Source organism: Aphelocoma coerulescens, chromosome 1, assembly GCF_041296385.1.
Source record: "Aphelocoma coerulescens isolate FSJ_1873_10779 chromosome 1, UR_Acoe_1.0, whole genome shotgun sequence".
In the NCBI taxonomy this organism is placed as follows: Eukaryota; Metazoa; Chordata; class Aves; order Passeriformes; family Corvidae; genus Aphelocoma; species Aphelocoma coerulescens.
This window is the reverse complement of record NC_091013.1, coordinates 66,575,436-66,594,003: the sequence shown is the minus strand read 5'-3', so window position 1 is coordinate 66,594,003 and position 18,568 is coordinate 66,575,436. Positions and strand designations below refer to the sequence as shown.

General features: G+C 36.6%; 1 protein-coding gene across 4 annotated transcripts in view; it reads left to right on the top strand.

Moving 5' to 3' along the window:
- Nucleotides 1–18,284, top strand: part of INTS6 (integrator complex subunit 6) — a 40,867-nt gene extending 22,583 nt beyond the window's left edge. For 2 of the 4 annotated variants that reach the window (XM_069011238.1, XM_069011242.1), the window contains 14 exons: nucleotides 2,362–2,545; nucleotides 3,506–3,631; nucleotides 4,458–4,612; nucleotides 7,355–7,507; nucleotides 7,647–7,779; nucleotides 8,267–8,361; nucleotides 8,754–8,864; nucleotides 10,446–10,661; nucleotides 10,771–10,897; nucleotides 12,130–12,272; nucleotides 12,921–13,155; nucleotides 13,866–14,237; nucleotides 14,682–14,775; nucleotides 17,700–18,284. In XM_069011238.1, coding sequence (XP_068867339.1) covers nucleotides 2,362–2,545; nucleotides 3,506–3,631; nucleotides 4,458–4,612; nucleotides 7,355–7,507; nucleotides 7,647–7,779; nucleotides 8,267–8,361; nucleotides 8,754–8,864; nucleotides 10,446–10,661; nucleotides 10,771–10,897; nucleotides 12,130–12,272; nucleotides 12,921–13,155; nucleotides 13,866–14,237; nucleotides 14,682–14,775; nucleotides 17,700–17,793 — 2,238 coding nt within the window. In that variant the 3' untranslated portion in view covers nucleotides 17,794–18,284. The remainder of the gene's footprint in view (nucleotides 1–2,361; nucleotides 2,546–3,505; nucleotides 3,632–4,457; nucleotides 4,613–7,354; nucleotides 7,508–7,646; nucleotides 7,780–8,266; nucleotides 8,362–8,753; nucleotides 8,865–10,445; nucleotides 10,662–10,770; nucleotides 10,898–12,129; nucleotides 12,273–12,920; nucleotides 13,156–13,865; nucleotides 14,238–14,681; nucleotides 14,776–17,699) is intronic. The other 2 variants (XM_069011249.1, XM_069011258.1) reach the window with 2 other exon arrangements.
- The last annotated feature ends 284 nt before the right edge of the window (nucleotides 18,285–18,568 follow it).

Below are 18,568 nucleotides of genomic sequence, written 5' to 3'. Positions count from 1 at the left end.
TTGTGGGAAGGTGAGGACATTTGATTTGATGATTGCTTTGCATTTTGTCCGTACAGTTTGAAAACGTTTCTGATAGCAATATGTACGTAATGCAACAGCCAGCTTCTGACTACTCTTTGGTTTTGCAGTTCTCTCCATAAATCCAGCTGAGCCAAAGAAATGTTTTGGAGCTTGAGGTAAACTGAACTCGGGATAGTCTTGGTGCAGGATCTAGTGGGATACTTTATATATAAAAATATATATAGTAAAAACCAAGTATATGTGCTGTCCGAAGAAAAACAATGCTGTTATAGGTGTGTTTTGCAGATCAAATATACTCTTTGGAGATAGTATATCTTCAGTTAGATCTAAGTAGGAAAGCTTGAATGGCATTCCTTAATAGCCCCAAGTGAAGATGGAGTGCTTGCAATTCAGTCTCCTTACAGTCAGGATTCCAGGCTGTTTACTAAGAATGTGGCTCTTCTTTTAACTTCTTTTAACTGAGTTTCCATTGTCAGGCAGTCTTTGTGGCTCTTTGTGTAGAGGAGAAAGACATGCATGTCAATCAGTACTAAACCAGCTGAGTTCCCTTTGACCAATTTCGTGTAAAACATGAAACATCTGGGGAAAATAGTTCAGTTTTTACTTGTACTACTCTGTGCTTGCATAAGCAAAAAGAAATTCAGGAGGAATCATCGGGTGTGCTGAAAAGTGCAAAATATTCTGGTACTTGGCCACATGTTATGAGTAGGCTTGTTGTGGTTGTTCATAGCTTTGAGACTGTATCAATAAATTGATTGCTTTTCAACCATTAAGGCATGTATTTTTCCCAGTATGAGATGCTGTAATTATGTAAATAGAAATAGCTGAGGTATCTGGTTTTGGAAATCAGGTTTTAATACTTTCAAGCTATCTCTTTGAAATAAGCAAACAAAAGACCTTTTTTAACAGCTTTCTGTAAATTCTCTAACACTATGAACTAGAAATGAAGGCAATATGTGATGAGTGCTTATGTGGATTTGCATCAAGTTTTGGAACATCCTAGTACTTTCTTGCTAGGATTGAGCTGGGCTTGAGAATTTGAATGCTGCATGAGAGAAAATGTTTGAGGATGTGTTGAGTTTGCTTCAGCATGTGGGCTTAACCCCCTTGTATTTGGTGTGGTAATGGAACTGTTTGCACCACTTGAGTCATTGCTTTGGGGATTTTTTTTTTCCCTTTTGTTGCTGCAGTGCTCCAGGTGAAATGAGAATTTTGCTTGTGCTGACAATGGTATCATCAGCCAGGGATGTATAAAATTATCTGAAACTTGCAATTACTTGTTGCAAAGCTGTCTGCTCAGGGCTTCTGTAGCTGGATGTCTGGATAAGCTTTCTTTTTACCACTAGTCTGTGTGAAGTATCTGCATGCAAAAAGAGCATCTAGGATCTTGTGAATGCCTTCTGCTGTCCTTTAGAAGCTTTTCTCATTTGGGTTAACTAGGTGTAAAACTGCTGCTATCCCACGACTTTTAGATGTTGTTAGTCTGTCGGGCTATTGCTGTTAGTGGTTAATAAATAATATCCTGACCATTGCTGTATCTTTACTGCGGCATGTTTGAAGCCTGACACTTGAATCTCTTTACTGTCTTTTCTGTGAATTAAAGTAAAAAGAAATGCTTCCATGTGTTTGGTATCTTCAATATTCTGAACTAAAACTTTTGAGTAGTTCTTCCCGGAGGCAACACAACAGCACATGGCAAGCAATTCTTCCTTGTATGTGTAGCTGTGGCTACTGTTAACACCTGCTTTTCACTTAAAGCACAGGCATGAGTTAATTCTGGGATATACCCAAATTATCTAAAATCTTTCTGATTCTGTAACATAACTACTGCATTAGTTCACTTGAAGCTGTTATTTGGAGTAGGTAATCCTGCCTGATATACACTTAATTTTTTTAGCAGCTATACCCAAGCTATATTTCTTCCATGAGAGTCTTGGATTAACATTGCTTTTTTGTTCAGTGGTGCTTATCTTGAAGAATTGAGGAAAAGTACTAAGCTAAGAGTGGGCCTGTTCTGCAGAAAATTGAACAAAAGAACACAACAGTGAAGCTGTTTTTATTGCTGAAATTCTAAAGAAAATACTGATTCTGAGTTTGGATCAGTTTTTAAAAGTGGTTATCACTTGATTTGAGGTTCTCAACATGCATTATATTGCTCTGAAATGGCCAAGTCTTGATTAAATGATGGATGTCTTGGTGGTAATGTACAGTACCGGAATGAAATTATTAAATGTGCGTGGAGAGAGAAGTATGCTTATATAGAGTGAATTGCCACTGCTATGCAACCTGAATTTGTTTCTTTTAAAAGCTGTGTATTCACTGATTTAAATTCCTTTCCAGCTCCATTTACCTCTCAATTCCCCTTTACCTGGGAGTGAGTTGACTAAGGAACCCTTTCGATGGGATCAGAGGTTATTTGCTTTGGTTCTTCGTTTGCCTGGTATTACAGCCCCAGAATCAGAGCAGATGACAGGCGTACCTGTGGATGACTCTGCAATCACGCCTATGTGTGAAGTCACAGGAGGTGAGTGCCCTTGTTTCCTTTGACAAGTCATTACTTTCCAAAGTGCAAATTAATTCAGTTTATTTCAATTAATTGTGTGATTCCATGTCATGGGATAAGGATTTCTAAGTTCTTCCAGTACTTGTAAAAAATCTCGAGACTGATATAATGCAGCTAAAGACACTTACAGCATTAAAGCTACAGACAATTTAAATGTAACTTGTCTTGGAAGAGTGAATCTACTTCAGAAGTTTTTTTGTAAGAGAACTTACTTTTTTACTACACCTCGGCATAGCAATTAGAAATTGTAATAGAGTCTGTTCTGCAGTACAGTTTTGGTAAATTCCTGTCACACTCTGGTCTAAAGAAGCCAGAAGTGAAGGAAATGGGTTTCAGGTTTTTTCCCTCCAGAGCATGCAGAATGCCTTTCAGAATGCATAATAATTCTGCAGAATTGATACTTGTCTCAGTTATAGATCATATGGTTAATATCTTAGAACATATTCCAGATCAAACTCAGGCATTGAGTTTATTACATTTTAAAAATGTACTTATTCTTCCGGTGCCTCAGAGGGGACATGATAGAGAGGAAACAAAGGGCTTTGAAAAGTATTCCAAAAGGATTTGATTCCACTGCTTTCTGGCTGTATGTAGGCTGTACTGGCAAGTTCTTTGACTGAAATTTGTGGGCAGTTTAAGTGTTGATGTCTGTCACAAGGGGGAGCCCATTATCCATGAATGCAACCAAGAATTTGAGTTAGTCATTAAGGGTCTAAAATACAAACATTTCCAATGAGGCATTTGTCAGTGCTTTATGAGGCTGCCTTGCTGCTTAAACAAAGAGGGAGTGTTCAGGAAAAGCATTAAATCAGTGATCCATACATAAATCAATGTGTATGGTGGTTGAACAGTTTTAAATGATCCAAGTTAAAGTAAGGGCAGAAGCACTGAAGAGCTTTAACCCTGACTGTTTTGTTCCAGGTCGATCATATTGTGTGTGCTCTCCAAGAATGCTGAATCAATGTCTTGAGTCATTGGTGCAAAAAGTACAAAGTGGAGTGGTAATAAATTTTGAAAAAGCTGGACCAGATCCCTCACCAATTGATGGTACTTGAAATTTTTTACACTATAGTATCAAATAGCAGGGATGACTGTCAATATAACTTAGTGAACTTAATGTAGTAGTTGTCAAGTCAAAAGGGAAACTATTGCAATTTGAAAGACTTTACTACCAAAAGGACCTGCTAATTCTGAAACTCTTTGTAGTGTTTCAAAATACTGGCTGTAGCTGCCAGACACCTCTGCATTTGGTCATACCACTCAGGTAGTCTTCAATGCATTTGTTCATGTCAGGCATAGTTAAAGGGGTTTATGAGTTTTAAGCAGTTTTCAACCAGCTAGAAATGAAAATAACATGATATGGAAAGACCTGGTCCTATCCTTTTTTCCTCAATGTAGTAGAGTGGCTGTGTTAAGAGTCAAAGTAGCAAATACCCGTGTGGCATTAATTTCTCATTCTAAATGGCTTAGCTAGGTCCCTGTCTAGGATGTTACTGAGAAATTTGTGGGATTTTTAAAAAAAATTTTACTTCACTGCAATAAAAAGTCCAGCAGTACTAGTCATGTATATCTCTTTTTTAATGCTTGGATTTGAAGGTTATCTGTTAATGACAATGGAGGAAAAAGAAACTGATTATTATGAAGGGCTCCAGAAAACTGGTTTTCTGGGCTCATATCTGGTAAACATTTAATACTTATTTGGTTTCTTACTCTGTGTTTTTGCAGAAATGCTTACTGATAACTGTTATAGAAATAATATTAACTGCATGAAGGGCTTCCCTGGGATTATAGTTCCTTAAGTCTTCACAGAAGTTATTTAATACTCTTCTTGAGTTTTAACATTATTTTGACTCAAAGCCTTTTTCTTCTGTAGATGGGCAGGTGGAGATATCCAGACCCTTTGGACCCCAACCCTGGCACAGCTGTCACAAACTTATCTATGTCAGACCAAACCCTAAAACTGGGGTTCCTATAGGTCATTGGCCTGTTCCTGAATCCTTTTGGCCAGATCAAAATTCTCCAACACTGGTATGTACTGAAGATAAAGGGTTTCTGCATGCAGGAATATTCCAGGATTTCCTATTGACAGATTTTTTTGAAGTCTTGAAATATGTATTGCTTTGTAGCAACAGTGGGAGCAGTGTGATCCAAGGAGTCACACATGCAAACCTGTGTTGCAGTTATCCCTATAAATTACTGATGAACAAATAATATGGGGTTTGCTTTTCAGTAACTTCGAAGCATTAAGAAACTGCCTGTAACAGATTTGACCCAGTACATGCAATTGAGTGTTTGCTTGAACCCTGTTAAGTATCAAATGGTGGCACTTGGTAAAAGCCTATCAGATTCTATTGCCTCATAGAGGGTATTAATAAAATATAGTATGATCTTGACAATTTGAATCCTTGTGGTAGTTCTGCTTTCATTTGAGCAAGTGAATATAATTTCATCTGCTGTTGTGCAGTGTAGCCACGCCTTCAATTTATCCAAACCAAGAAAACCTCAGCTTTCTAATTACTGCCCACAGAACTAATTTATTTCTTTTTCACAAAAGAATGTGTGCCACTGCCTTTTGGTCTGACATCTAATCATTAGTATAGTACAATGCATTTTTGTTTCTGCTAATATTTTAAATAATTAAAGTAGAAATCCTGCAGTTGTGTAATGGTTATCTAGATTTAATTATGATTTTTATTGAATTTTTGTGGCTTTTTTCATATGAAACAGATGTGCTGACTAACACACTCACTGAACTTCTAATAAATTTTATCTCTTGGTTAAAAACAGATGAAGTCCTTTGAGATACAGGTTGTTGAGGAATGATGCGAGTATGAAATTTTAGTCATATTTACAGGTTTGATATTTTTTGGCATCTGTGGCCACATTCATTAGGATGTAGATGTCCTTCTGAACTACAAGCAAGCTAGCATATATGAATAAAAGTAAATTTTCTGTAGTCATTAAAAAAAGATGTCATTGTGTACTGGAAATTTAAAGGTTTTTTTGTAGAAAAGCTGGTCATGTAGAGTCAGTACAGTTTGCTACTCCAGATCTTAATCAAGATTGGTAAAATAGATCTTACCAAGTGAAGAGTTGTTGAATTAAATCTTCTAAAAGCCTGAAGTTGACTTACTCAAATGGCAAAAAGATAAGATTTTTTCTCTTGTAGTGTGTATAGCTTTCATAACTATAAAGCACTGTCATGTACAGCTAAATTCTTGTTGATATCAATTGAAATTTTGCATTGAACCTTCCTCATGCAGTGTTGGGGAGCTAAGTTTGCTGATAGTGTTTCAGGACCTGTATTTCAGTACTGTTCTAACAGTAGTGTTAAAACGTAGCATATGTTGTAATCAGTATGTATGTATGTAGCATATCTTGTCTGCTTAAGAGTTCATAGTTAAATACTTGACTTTTCCTCCCTGTTACCTGATCCACAGTGGAGTTGTCTTAAACAGTTCTGTCCTAAGAACTTAAGTCTGCTGTGGCTAATGACACCATCAAGGCTTTCTTAAATGTATGAAAGTCTGTTGGCAGATCAACATGTAAATGGCTGCTTCAACAGCTCAGAGGTAAAAATAGTTCTGCTATCCAGCAAAGGATTATTGGACTTCCCAAGTCTGAGTAGTCAATTTCTTTTGCGGCCTTTTTATTCCTGGTATAACTTTGGTGGCTTGGTCAAAATCTCCACCACAACTATTTATTAGTCATATCCTTTGAAGAGAATTGCTCTTCCCCCACTTGGTTGGGCCTCCTGTTTGGTGTGCAGTTGGACAGCACACCTTCCTCAGGGTGGAGACACTCAAGGCAAGATCAGCTCTCTTGACAGAACTTGTTTGGGTGGCTTGTCCTAAAGTGAAGAGCCTAGAGCTTACACATAAAAGAATTGCTTTCAAGGTGAAGTGGTAAGACAGTCCAAGGAACCTTGTGTTTCTCTACTTCATCTTGTGTATTTGTTAGTTACCTTTTTGTAAAGAGAGTAAATGGAAGAAGGCTTCCCAATTAAGCTCTCCCTCAGATCCTAGTGGCCTTGAGGGGAGGCTCAGGGTAAGTATAAGAGCTTGCATTCCTCCCTTCGGTGGAAAGTGTACAGCTCCAATTTTCATCCCACTAGTAATTGGCTTTCCCTTCTGGCAAAACAAATTTCAAGTTGTTAACTTTCAGTTGAAACTCGAGACACAAAGGCCTTTTCCCTATGATTAATGACAAGATTAAAAAATCCAAACACTGAAATTCCTTGAATTGAAATAACTTTTTTCTCAGGCCTAGTTAAAATGTGAGTTTTTAAAGTTTGGTTTTTTCTGAATTCATGCTGCTCTTGATCTTTATAATTGCTGAATTTGTAACTGTTGAATTTGCCAAGAAGGAAAAGCGCCTGGGGAAGTCGGCAAATGCGAAAGTACAGCACCTCTTTCTATAGGGAATGAAAATGGACATGCCCCAGAGAAGCATTGAAGGTGTTTTTTTGTCCCCACTAGAACTTACTTCCATTTGCACAGCTTTTGTGTAAATGCAAGAAGTCTTAGTTGCATATTGCTCTAGACTTACCATGTAAAGTAATAGGCATTTATTTAGAAAACAAGATTCCTTCAGAATAAAACAAGTGCTAACATCATACATTGCTTAGGACTCCTCAACTAAATGAATCCTGTATTGAATAGTTTCCTTAAGTACATGTGTTTTCCAAGAAGCTGTATTACTTTAGTTGTCATAGCACAAATGCATTTAAATTGTTGTGTGGCTGTATTAACAGTGGAATACTTTGTTTAGCCACCTCGCACATCTCATCCTGTGGTGAAATTTTCCTGTACTGACTGTGAACCGATGGTCATTGACAAACTGCCTTTTGATAAATATGAATTAGAACCTTCACCACTGACCCAGTTTATCCTGGAAAGAAAATCCCCTCAGACCTGCTGGCAGGCAAGTAGAGTGCATGCTGGATTGAAGTTTTTTATGGAATGTTGTTTTTCATATATCTTATTCTATAATCAAAATAGGATGTACAATTTCAGAGCACAATACTTGGCATGTGAATCCACTGTAATGTGTTTTATTGCAGGTGTATGTGAGCAATAGTGCAAAATACAGTGAACTTGGTCATCCTTTTGGTTACTTGAAAGCTAGCACAGCGCTGAATTGTGTGAATTTATTTGTGATGCCTTACAATTACCCGGTCCTGCTTCCACTGCTAGGTAAATAACACTTCATACAAATTTTCTTCTGTGGTACATAATTGAAACATTGATGTCATCTACATAGATTACTGTAATTAATACCAATATTAATACCTGGATAAGGGTAGAATCAGTGATTTGTTCCACTTGTCTCCAGTTGTCTGGCCTTCATGACTCAGACTCAGTGTGTGAGATGATTTACTCGATCATCATTTTCAGATACATTTTGGTCTCACTTTAATTGTTTTAAGAGCCATTTTTCCTAATCTGTTACCTCAATACCAATTCAATTAGATGATTTATCAGGTTCCATTTTTGGCTGCAGCGTTAATCTTGTGTGTGTATGTTTGGTTTAGTTGTATATATGTTGAATTGTAGATACTAATTTAATCATTGAGAAATTTGCATTTCTTCAAGAGTTCATTTTACTAGAATCTTCTTTTTTAGAAAAAAAAGCTGTCTAGACGTCTTTCATTTTGTCACTTTGCTTTTTTAAAACCTTTAGATGACTTGTTTAAAGTGCACAAAGCAAAGCCTACATTGAAATGGCGTCAGTCGTTTGAAAGCTATTTGAAGACAATGCCTCCTTATTATCTTGGGGTAAGATGACTGTGTTAAAATTTCTGGTTTCTAGTTGTCTTTCCACTGGGGATGTAGTCTCTATTTCAAGTAGAATATGTATTAATTTAAGAGAGAATAGCTCAACTTCATACATAATGATAGTGTTTTCACTGGAGTCCTGTGGAAGGCTTGAGACCTTGATGTTATGGAATTTTCTTAATTTCCTAATACACTGGGACTTGTTTATAAATGTTATTTATGTTAACTGATTCTGTATGAATGGAACTATTTTAAAACAACAAAAAATGCTGCCCTGAGAGTATTTTTTTCTTTTCAAACTTTCAGAACCTCAGGTTCTATTTGAAATGGGTACAATTAGTTGAAGTATGTATAAAGTTAAATATGACCATGCAATATATTCCATGTTTCAGCCTTTGAAGAAAGCTGTGAGAATGATGGGAGCACCAAACCTTATAGCTGACAATGTGGAATATGGACTTAGTTACAGTGTCATTTCATATCTCAAAAAGTTGAGTCAGCAGGTAATGTTGAAGCAAAAGAGCAGTAAAAACTTACTCTAATAGAAGGATAATCTTTAAATACTCAAGTTCAGTGTCTTTGAAGGAAAAAAGAGCAGAAAGATCAAGTTTATACTTTCCCATAAGCAATTAGTAAAAAATAATTTTGTTTCTTGAAGGAAAATATAACATTTAAATACAGACTGTATAAGCTGAACTATAGAGACAGATACAGAAGTACAAATTGAGGGGTTTTTCTATTTAAGGAGCATATTCACTTGTGCAGAGAGTAACATACTTTTATCCAAAAAAACCCAATGTTGTCTTTAAAGATGTTTTAGCATTTTTTCAGAAAATAGGGATTTGTGCTTGATGCATCAGAATCAAAGTGTTCTTTCTTTGGCTTGTGACATGAAGTGGAAAGTGTTCAGTAAATAAGATAACTGACATAATTGAGAATCTCAGATAGGGCTATAGATATAGACATGACAAGTGACCATTTGAACTTGTTGACCGTGTTCAGAATAGCGCCTGAATCTTTGACTAGGCTCAAACATTTCTGCCCTGCTACCTCCAGTTTTGAACTGTGCATGTTAAGCTTTCTGTTCAAGATAAAAAAAAAGTAGGCTTGAAACTTCAAGAAACAGTAGTGCCAAGGACTTGTAACTTAGCAAATGAGTTTTTATGGACCAGCTTTTTCTTAAAACATTAATATAAATGATTATTTGAGGAAGCAAATATCTTTAAGTCTAGAGCATATCCTGTTAAATCACAGTCATATTGCTCAGTAGTCTATGAGCTGACGTCTCAACCTAGACATCTTGGACTCCTCTAAGATGTAGTGACATGCACTGCAAATTGTACTTACAGCTTTTCTAACTTCTGAAAGGCCCTGCCAGTAAAGAGTCAGCATTCTCAATACATATTCAAATTTTTGAGTAGTCTGTAAATTTATGTGAAATTGCAAAACCAAAACTGGCAGTTGTGTTGCTAAATTCCTTTTGGCTCTTTTCACTGTATTCTACCAAAAAGCTGGCATTTATGAACATGGTTAATTTGGGTACAAATCTAACGTAATATTGGGGGTTAGGTCTGTCTGGTCAACCAGTTGGTTATTATCATATATTTCACATTTATTAATGTTATGACTATCTGTATTGAGCTTTAAAAAAGTTGACACCACTGGGTGACTGATCGCAACTACAGTTGTGGGAGAATCAGTCTTGTGAGAGTTTGACTGTTCTCTACAGTAACAGCTGAACATTATACAAGTACAGATAGATCTGCAGAGAGTTACTAGTCAAATTATGGCATTTTATGAAAATAAAAGCATTGCATGCATATTGGTGCTTAGATACTGTAATGGGCAGCAGAGGAGAAATATGCAGAAGACCTAGGCAGAAAACTGTTCACTATATTTAAAACTGTAGTAGGCATTAAGTAGTTATGTATTAAGCACTCCTTAAGCGCTCAGCCTGGTTATGGTCATCATAGTGTGTTAGGACATTGTTGAATCTTGTAGGTAGGAATTTAAAATGAATAAGTCTGACTAATCCTTTTAAGAGCATATTGTCAATTTTATTTATTTATTTATTTCAAATTAAGGCCAAAATAGAGTCCGATAGAGTCATTGGCTCTGTAGGCAAAAAGGTAGCGCAAGAGACTGGAATTAAGGTCAGAAGCAGATCACACAACCTGTCTATGGCACATAGGAACGATTTTCAACATCTGCTACAGGGGATTACTGGGGAAATTCCTCATAGACCTCTAGACCTCAATATGAAGGAGTATGCTGGGTTCCAAATAGCTTTGCTGAATAAGGTAAGCACCACTGTGTGTAATGTTGTTATTTTCAATATACTTCCATTGAAATGCTAGATATTGTTTCTTACTTGGCATTAATTGGAATTTCATTTTACTGGAACCATAGGATTTGAAACCTCAGACATTTAGAAATGCTTATGACATACCCAGAAGAAATCTTTTGGATCAGTTAACACGAATGAGATCTAATTTACTGAAGAGTACTCGCAAGTTCCTCAAAGGACAAGATGAAGGTCAGATAACAGTTTATATTTTGTCTGCCTGTGATATGATCATTGCTAAAAAACAATGTAACAAATAATGTAGTTCTTTAAAACTTGGTGGATGCCTGATACTGCCATTCAACTGAATGATTTTTTTAGATGCTTTTTCCTTACCTTATTGGAGGAAAAAATGGTGAGGATAGAGAAGATTGCTAATTCACTGCTCTCCCCTTAACTCCACATGAGGAGACTTGGGCTTTTACACAAGATTCTTTGTTCACTGTTTTTCCTAACTTTCATGGATGTATCTGACAAAAGAGCAATCACAGGGCAGTTCTGAACATTATGATCTCTCTCAGTAGAAGTGGACTATGACCAGTGGAAAAGTAAGCTAGCTCCCTGGGTGCTGCCACTGTGATTGTTTTGCCTGTTGAGCCAACAGCAAATGGTTCAGTAGTCTAATTTATTCCTTTACCTTTTTTCCCATGTCTTCTGGCACTGCTTTGTGGCATCTAACTGAAGATGTTGAAATAAGTAGAGTGAGAAGGGCAATGCAAGTGAAAGTTTGTGTTACATTAGTGCTGTGAATACTTAGGTCAGATTAACATCTGTACACTTCACATTACATTATTGCTTTGTCAGAGTAGTTGCTCTTCAGAGAGGAGGATTAACTCATGTTAGGGTTTTTTTCTGCAGTTTCTTCTAGTGTATATTTTTCTGGATCAAAGGCTTGGCAACTTTAAAACTAGAACAAGTTAAAAATCAGCTCCTATGGGTTTTTAAGAATTTGTTTATTTACAGTGGTCAAAAGTCACCCTTGCTCTGGGAAAATGCTAGTCTTGACAATTAAGTTTTGGGTGGCTAAAATTAGGCAAAGTTATGTCAAAGCTGTGTGCAACATGGCATTTCTACTTTTTTGTAGTAATGTTTTAGTTCTGATTTGTTCCTAGTGTTTTTTCATCCATTGCTCTGTTGTAAATTTGGGACACATTGGAAAACTTAACATTCATGCATGACAACTATTGCTTATTTCCTGTCATAATGATAAATCCACAAGACATGTACTGATTCATTTAAGCAAGTCTCCTGAAGTCAAAAGTGTTATAAATACCAGTTTAGGCAAGAAAAATGGTGAGCTTTGCACAGCTGTTTTGTTAATGCATATGATAAAAGTCTGAACACTGCAGATATGAAATGGATATAGACTAAATTCTCATAATGTGAGCAGTCCTGGATATTAATTAACTCCTCTCTTATGATAGATCAAGTTCACAGTGTACCTATAGCACAAATGGGAAACTACCAGGAGTATCTAAAACAAATACCTTCTCCACTCCGAGAACTTGATCCTGATCAACCACGAAGGCTTCATACATTTGGCAATCCATTCAAATTGGACAAAAAGGTGACTTCTGTAAAGCTTTTTAAAAAATGTGTTGTGTGCACTACTGCCTACATTGTTCTTTGAGTAGTCTATTGGAGAAACCCTTTCAAATACTTGTAAAAATGATGGTTACAAGAAAGTGTCTCAGCTGTTCTTCCTTCAGTAGTATGCTATGGAGGGCAGTCTTTATTGGAAAACCAGTATTATGTCTCTAAATTGTATTATAAATTAAATACTTGTCTCTGTAGTATAGCTAATACATCATTGCCTTTACCTTTAGCTAATACCTAGAAATCCTTCACCAAGCTTCCATCATAAAAAGCTTCCCATAACTTTGAGAATCTTGACTGTCCCTTTTATCCAAATCTGTCTTAGAATTGACCAAACTGTCAATATCGTTTAGAGCTCTTGTATTAAATATGAGTCCCTTTGCAATTACTGAAAAGGAAGTTTGATGGCCCCATTCATTTAACTTACTTGGCAGACTGTTGGATGAGGGCCTTAAGCACATTTATCTGGTCTTGGTTAACAATTTAGAATTCCAAACATAATGACATGTTATATGTAACTCTTATACATGCTAAACATTATCATAATGCCAGAGCATTAATTGTAACTTATATTACATGGTGTGAAGCTTAAGAATTCTTCCTGTTAAATTAATTACAGGGAATGATGATAGATGAAGCAGACGAATTTGTGTCAGGACCTCAAAATAAACATAAAAGACCTGGAGAACCAAATATGCAAGGGATTCCGAAAAGGCGACGTTGTATGTCCCCCCTGCTCAGAGGGCGACCACAAACTCCTCTGGTTGTGAATAACCACATTGGAGGAAAAGGGCCACCCACACCAATTGCACAAGCACAGCCTGACCTTGTTAAACCCATTGCTATTCACAAAAGTAAGTGAATCTTCAGAATCTTTAAAGTTTTTTAATTTATGTGAAAACTTTTTTGTGTAAAAAATACTGCTGGCTTATTTGACAAATATGGCAATTTTATCCCTCCCTCTTGAAAATGAAGTATTTAAGTGTGCATCTGGGGTTAATTACAGAGTTCATATAGTCCTTCAGATGGAAATCTTCCATATAAATTCCAAGTATAAATGATGTATTTCCTCTCTCCTGAGCAGACAGCATAGACAGTGAGAAGGGTGTTCTTCCTTTGCCTGGAAATCCACATACTCTAGAAGTATCACAGCATGAAGTTAATTTGAATTTTGCTCTAGTGCAGTGAAATCATTTCCCTGGGTGTGAAGCTGAGGGGCTGTATAACTCTCTTGATCGCTGTTTAGTACTAAAGTAAACTTGGTCAGTTTGATTTAAAGGGGGAAAGATAGCATGTCACAAAATCACACTTTACAGGTATTTTTTCTTTTGTTGGTAGTCCACATAGTAACTTCATTTTTCATGGAATATATCTGTGATTTTTTTTAAAAGTCATTAATTGCCAGGAGATAGTGATGGGCTCAGTGTTACAATCCACAAACAGGTTTTCTTTTGCCTGCCATGTATAGTAGACTGTTTTAAGAGTCTAATAGTGATCTGACTCATTGACTTGTATCAGATGATAAAGAATTTGAACCTGGCAAGTGTAATCTCTATTTTTTCAGCATCAGAAACAAACAATGAAGCTGGAGTTGATGATGTCATTGAGAATCACGTTACAGACCCCCTTTCATCAGATGTTTTTCCAAATACTGTGGATTCAGAGTTTTCACTGTCCTCTTCACCATTCAATTCATTGGATCGACCGACAACTCATACAGAGGATGTAGGCCATGAACATTTAGGGAATAATTTGAATGTTGATGGGTTTTTGGAGAATCACGAGGAATCAGGTAGTAAAGAGCAAAGTACTGAAGAGAACATGACAATGTCTTCACCTAGCAAAGGGAAAAAAACAGTGCATTGCAGAAGTTCCAGAGAGATTAATATAGAGCTAAGAGCACAAATTATGAAAGAGATCCGAAAACCAGGAAGGAGTAAGTATACCAAATTTTTCAGAAAACTGGCATTAGAATTAAACAAAGAATTCATGTTGGATCACTATTTTAGAAATGTACTGGACCATGAGACTGAAGCAAAATGAATTTAAAGCTGAAAAGATTTGTTTTGAAACATCTGCTAAAAACTCACTGTAGGAGTGATTAAAACATTTCTATACCTATCAGTGTTCATGAAAGTCATGTTTTTTATATCAGTACTAGAATTAATTTGCTGGGTGCTAGTAATATCCTAAGCTGCAATATCCTGTGTTTTTTTTATGTTTCTTCTCATTAAATAAGATGTTATTGCTGCAATTGATAGGAGGTACAAGTTTACAAAAACTGAATGAAGTCAGTTGCATTTCACTCAAAGCTATTGTAACAGATATCTGTATAGGCATCTTTTAAATAACTTATGTTTCTTTTCTCTTGACCTTTAAGAATATGAAAGAATCTTCTTTTTACTGAAGCATGTACAAGGAAGCTTACAAACCCGACTGATATTTTTACAGAATGTTATTAAAGAAGCTTCAAGGTAGGTAACAGAACTGTGTTATTCTTACAAAGCTGCACCATGTAGTGCCATGTATAACTGCTGGACAATCATGTGGTTGTTTGAAAACAATGCTTTGCATGACAAGTAAATAATTCCCTATGAAAGAGCAGAAATGCATAAGCTTCTTGAGGTGTTGTTTGTAAAAGCTTACCTTTTTCCCTCAGATTTTGGCTTAAAGATGTTAGTAACTGTAACTGCCAAGTCCCTGTAAATGTGATGGACAATGGTATAGAAAGAGAAGGTAACTTTAAAAAAATCATTCAAATTAAAAAGTCCATGTGTGAGTGTACTGCTAATTTGAAAATGTATTGGAGCTGCTGATTACTGAGAATTAGGCTTTTTCAGAAACAGCATCTGCTCAAAATCTTGTCTTAAAAATAGTTTTTAAATTCAGATATGCTCATAAAGATATGTCTCTACTCTTCAGCATACTTCATTCAGAGATAGTGTAGTCCTGTCTGAGAGTTTGGAAATGGAGGTAGCTTTTCACTGGAGAAGAGTGAGTTGATAAGGATTTAAGCCCTGTGTTTCTGATCCTGATAGAAATTGTTCTTTACAGTATCTGTAGACTGTCCATACTTAGCTTTCTACGTGCTTACTGAGAGGAAAAAAGCAGAAAGGTATTAGAACCAATAGTGTTTGAGTTGCAGGGAGCTAGTAATTCCAGGATCTTGCATGGATTGTAAATATAGCCAGAACTTTGAGGCTTACTTCAGAAACCTCAAAGAATAGTTGCTTCTTATTCTCTAATCTGTTTTGTAGTAGTCAGCTCTTTTCCTGTGGCATTAGGCAAATTTCATTATTAAAAAACAAAGTAATTTTAGGAGAAAACCATGCTGAGAGATTAAGGTATGCTGGATGTTGGACATTCATACAGATCCTCTAGCTTTCTATTGCCAGCTTGGTGGGGCATGTAAATTTATATAGATCATGCTCTTCCTATAGCCACAATTGCTTTATTGTGCTTTTGCTTGTTACATTGCCTGTAAGAATTGTCTATAGCTTGTGGATTATATACTTCCTCATTCACATACAAAACCATGCTGTTGCTCTTGGAGATTGTGGCAGCCCTTAGTGGGGCTGGAGTTTTTGTGCCTGTAAAATTAGGCTTTTAAGAGCACCTGTAACTCTCATTTCTCTTGCATAATCTCTTTATTCCAGCTATCTTTAGTTGACATTTCTACAAAATTTGGCAGTGGTTGAGTGTTGCTCTTGGATGCATCAGAATTAAATCCCATTTTCTACCATAACCAATAGTTTTCTGTACCTACTGGTGGAAAAGACTGGCAACTCTATTTGTTGACTGTTGCTAAACTTCAGTTTTTATTGGTTTGAGTATAGGAACAGCTTAATCTTTGTCCTGCTCTTTTCTCCTTTGTTAGATTTTTATAGTGTAAATATTTTATCCACCTGGGTAACACTGCCTACAAACACTATGCAGTTCTCTGCCTCTTTCCTTATCCAGGCAAGCTATCACATTTAATCCAGGTTCCCTGCTCCCTGCAGGAAACATCTCTAGGCCTTCCAGAGTTGTCAACATAGTTTTGTTTTGGTAACTGGTAGCTGACTTTGCAATGCCATGGATTGCAATTCAAACTTGGAACACTTTCTTTCCCTGCTGCAAGGAGTGCCATCTCTGAACATGGGCTTAGGAAAGCTCTTGATCATTTCAGCAACAAAGTTGATGTTTATAAAGAATTCCCATTTAAATCTGGGAGTTAATCCACTATAGTTGTAAGAGGAGAGGAAGATTTCTGAAAGATCCACAGCTTTCAGCTTCCTTTGGAAGCTGCCTGGCCTGTAGTTCCTCTTTCAATAGCAGAGAAGCTATCATTTTTGAGAGACAATGAGGAGAAATGGAGGAGAAGCAGTACTTGAAGTGTGGTGTGTCTGTGGGATACTGTGAACCGGGATATGGGTGTGTAAGGGGCCAGAGCATGGGTATTCAATGACAGAGTGGTTGGGAATGGGACCTTGTTTTCCCCATAGTCAAGCTGGGGTTGTGGGGAGGCTTGTGATCTGGAAATTAGGGCAGGTACTATGTCTCTGTAAGTCAGACATGGACCAGGATGCCTGACTGGAGCTAGAGGCTTCTGCTGGGGTTTAGTGAAGTCATAGGACTGAACTTGATATGTAGTTCAAAATATTTTCATTGCTGCCTATCTTTGAGCACATGTATAGCTACCAAAGCATAGGTCAGAAGTGGCTTCTCAGAGGTGCAGAAATGTTGCAAGGGGGAGGGGTTAGCTGGAAATAGCAGGGAGTTGTACTTCCTAAAGTAGGGGTGTAAGCAGAGGTGACATAATGGCCTACTGGTCAAATCTATACAATTGATACAGAATAGAACTGCTGAGACTCCAGAGGTACGGAGTATGTATTTTCCTTTAATTTCTGTATTTTCCTTTAATTTCTTTCTTGAAGTTTCAGTTTGTATTGTTTGTCAGGAAATCTGCTTTGCACTGTGTAATGGCTGTTCCTTCACCAGTTGTTAACTTTGGTGAATGCGTCATGAAGGCATGCAAATAATCCCTAAAAGCTGTTCGCCAGCTTCAGCATTATAGTTCTTTTGATGTATATTTTATTTCTGTACTTCAGAACTTTAGTTCTGGAAGCAACAAACTCTTAACTCTTTTTCCTGGATTTCTGAGGGCTGAGTGAAATTCTGCAATGTGCTATAATAAACTGTAGTAAACATAGTTTTGCATTCAGTAGGTGGAAAGGCAAGTTAGTGGTTTACCAGAACGCTAGGAGACAGTGCATATATACATATGATGTATGTGTAGCCTCATCATGTACTGTTCCTGTAGTAATAACTGAAGTTTCCAGAGTTCAGCAAAAGTTTTGTCAATGATGTTTCATGTATTACTCTGTGCATCCATTATAATGCTTTGTTTTAAACCCAGGTTTAAAAAACGAATGCTGATAGAACAGCTTGAGGGTTTTCTGGAAGAAATCCATCGCAGATCCAATCAGGTCAACCATATCAACAGCAGCTAAGAAACTGCACACAAGAGAGAGTGACAGCAGGGCACTGCTGTTCTTACTTGCATTCATTTTTGACATGCACTCTTATCTCAAGTTCCTGTACCTGAAAGAATGAGAAGCTGCTCAATAAAATGATGAGAAGTATCCATCATCTGTTTTTTTTCTTCACTTCTGTTATTTTTGTAATGTGAAAAATACTACAAAAACATTTTTATTTAACTAAATTGAGAACTTCTTGCTTGTCATGGACATAAGTGTCACTTTCCCTCAGGTTCTATTTTTCTTAATCTAACCTTCAAAACTATCACCTCTTAAGGTTGAACTTTGCCAAAAAGTTGCTTTGTAATTTTCAAAAAAAAAAAGCACATACATTAAACAAGGTAATGTTTTGTATATACAGTTATTTTGGATATATTATTGTAAGTTGTATAAATGTATTTTGAAAAATATTTAAGAAAAGCACTTTTGTTATTCCATCAATAAAATCTCTATTTTAATCTTTGTGTAGGTTTGAGTACAGTTTTTATTGGAATGATTTGTTTTGCTTTCCCTTTCCAGTGCTTCTGTGTTCTGGTATCAATGTTAAAGAATGAAGAGTGGTTTTGTATCACTGGATATTTTGTTCTTAATCAGAGAATGAGTGAAAGAAAGCTAATGCTGAATTGCAGCTGTAGTAGGGTATCTTGTGTACTTTGCACTTTTGGTGACCAGCATAACAAAGTGATGTTCTGTATGCACATCTGCAGCCATGAAAAAACCTGCAGTTTTATTGAGGGATACAGCGCAG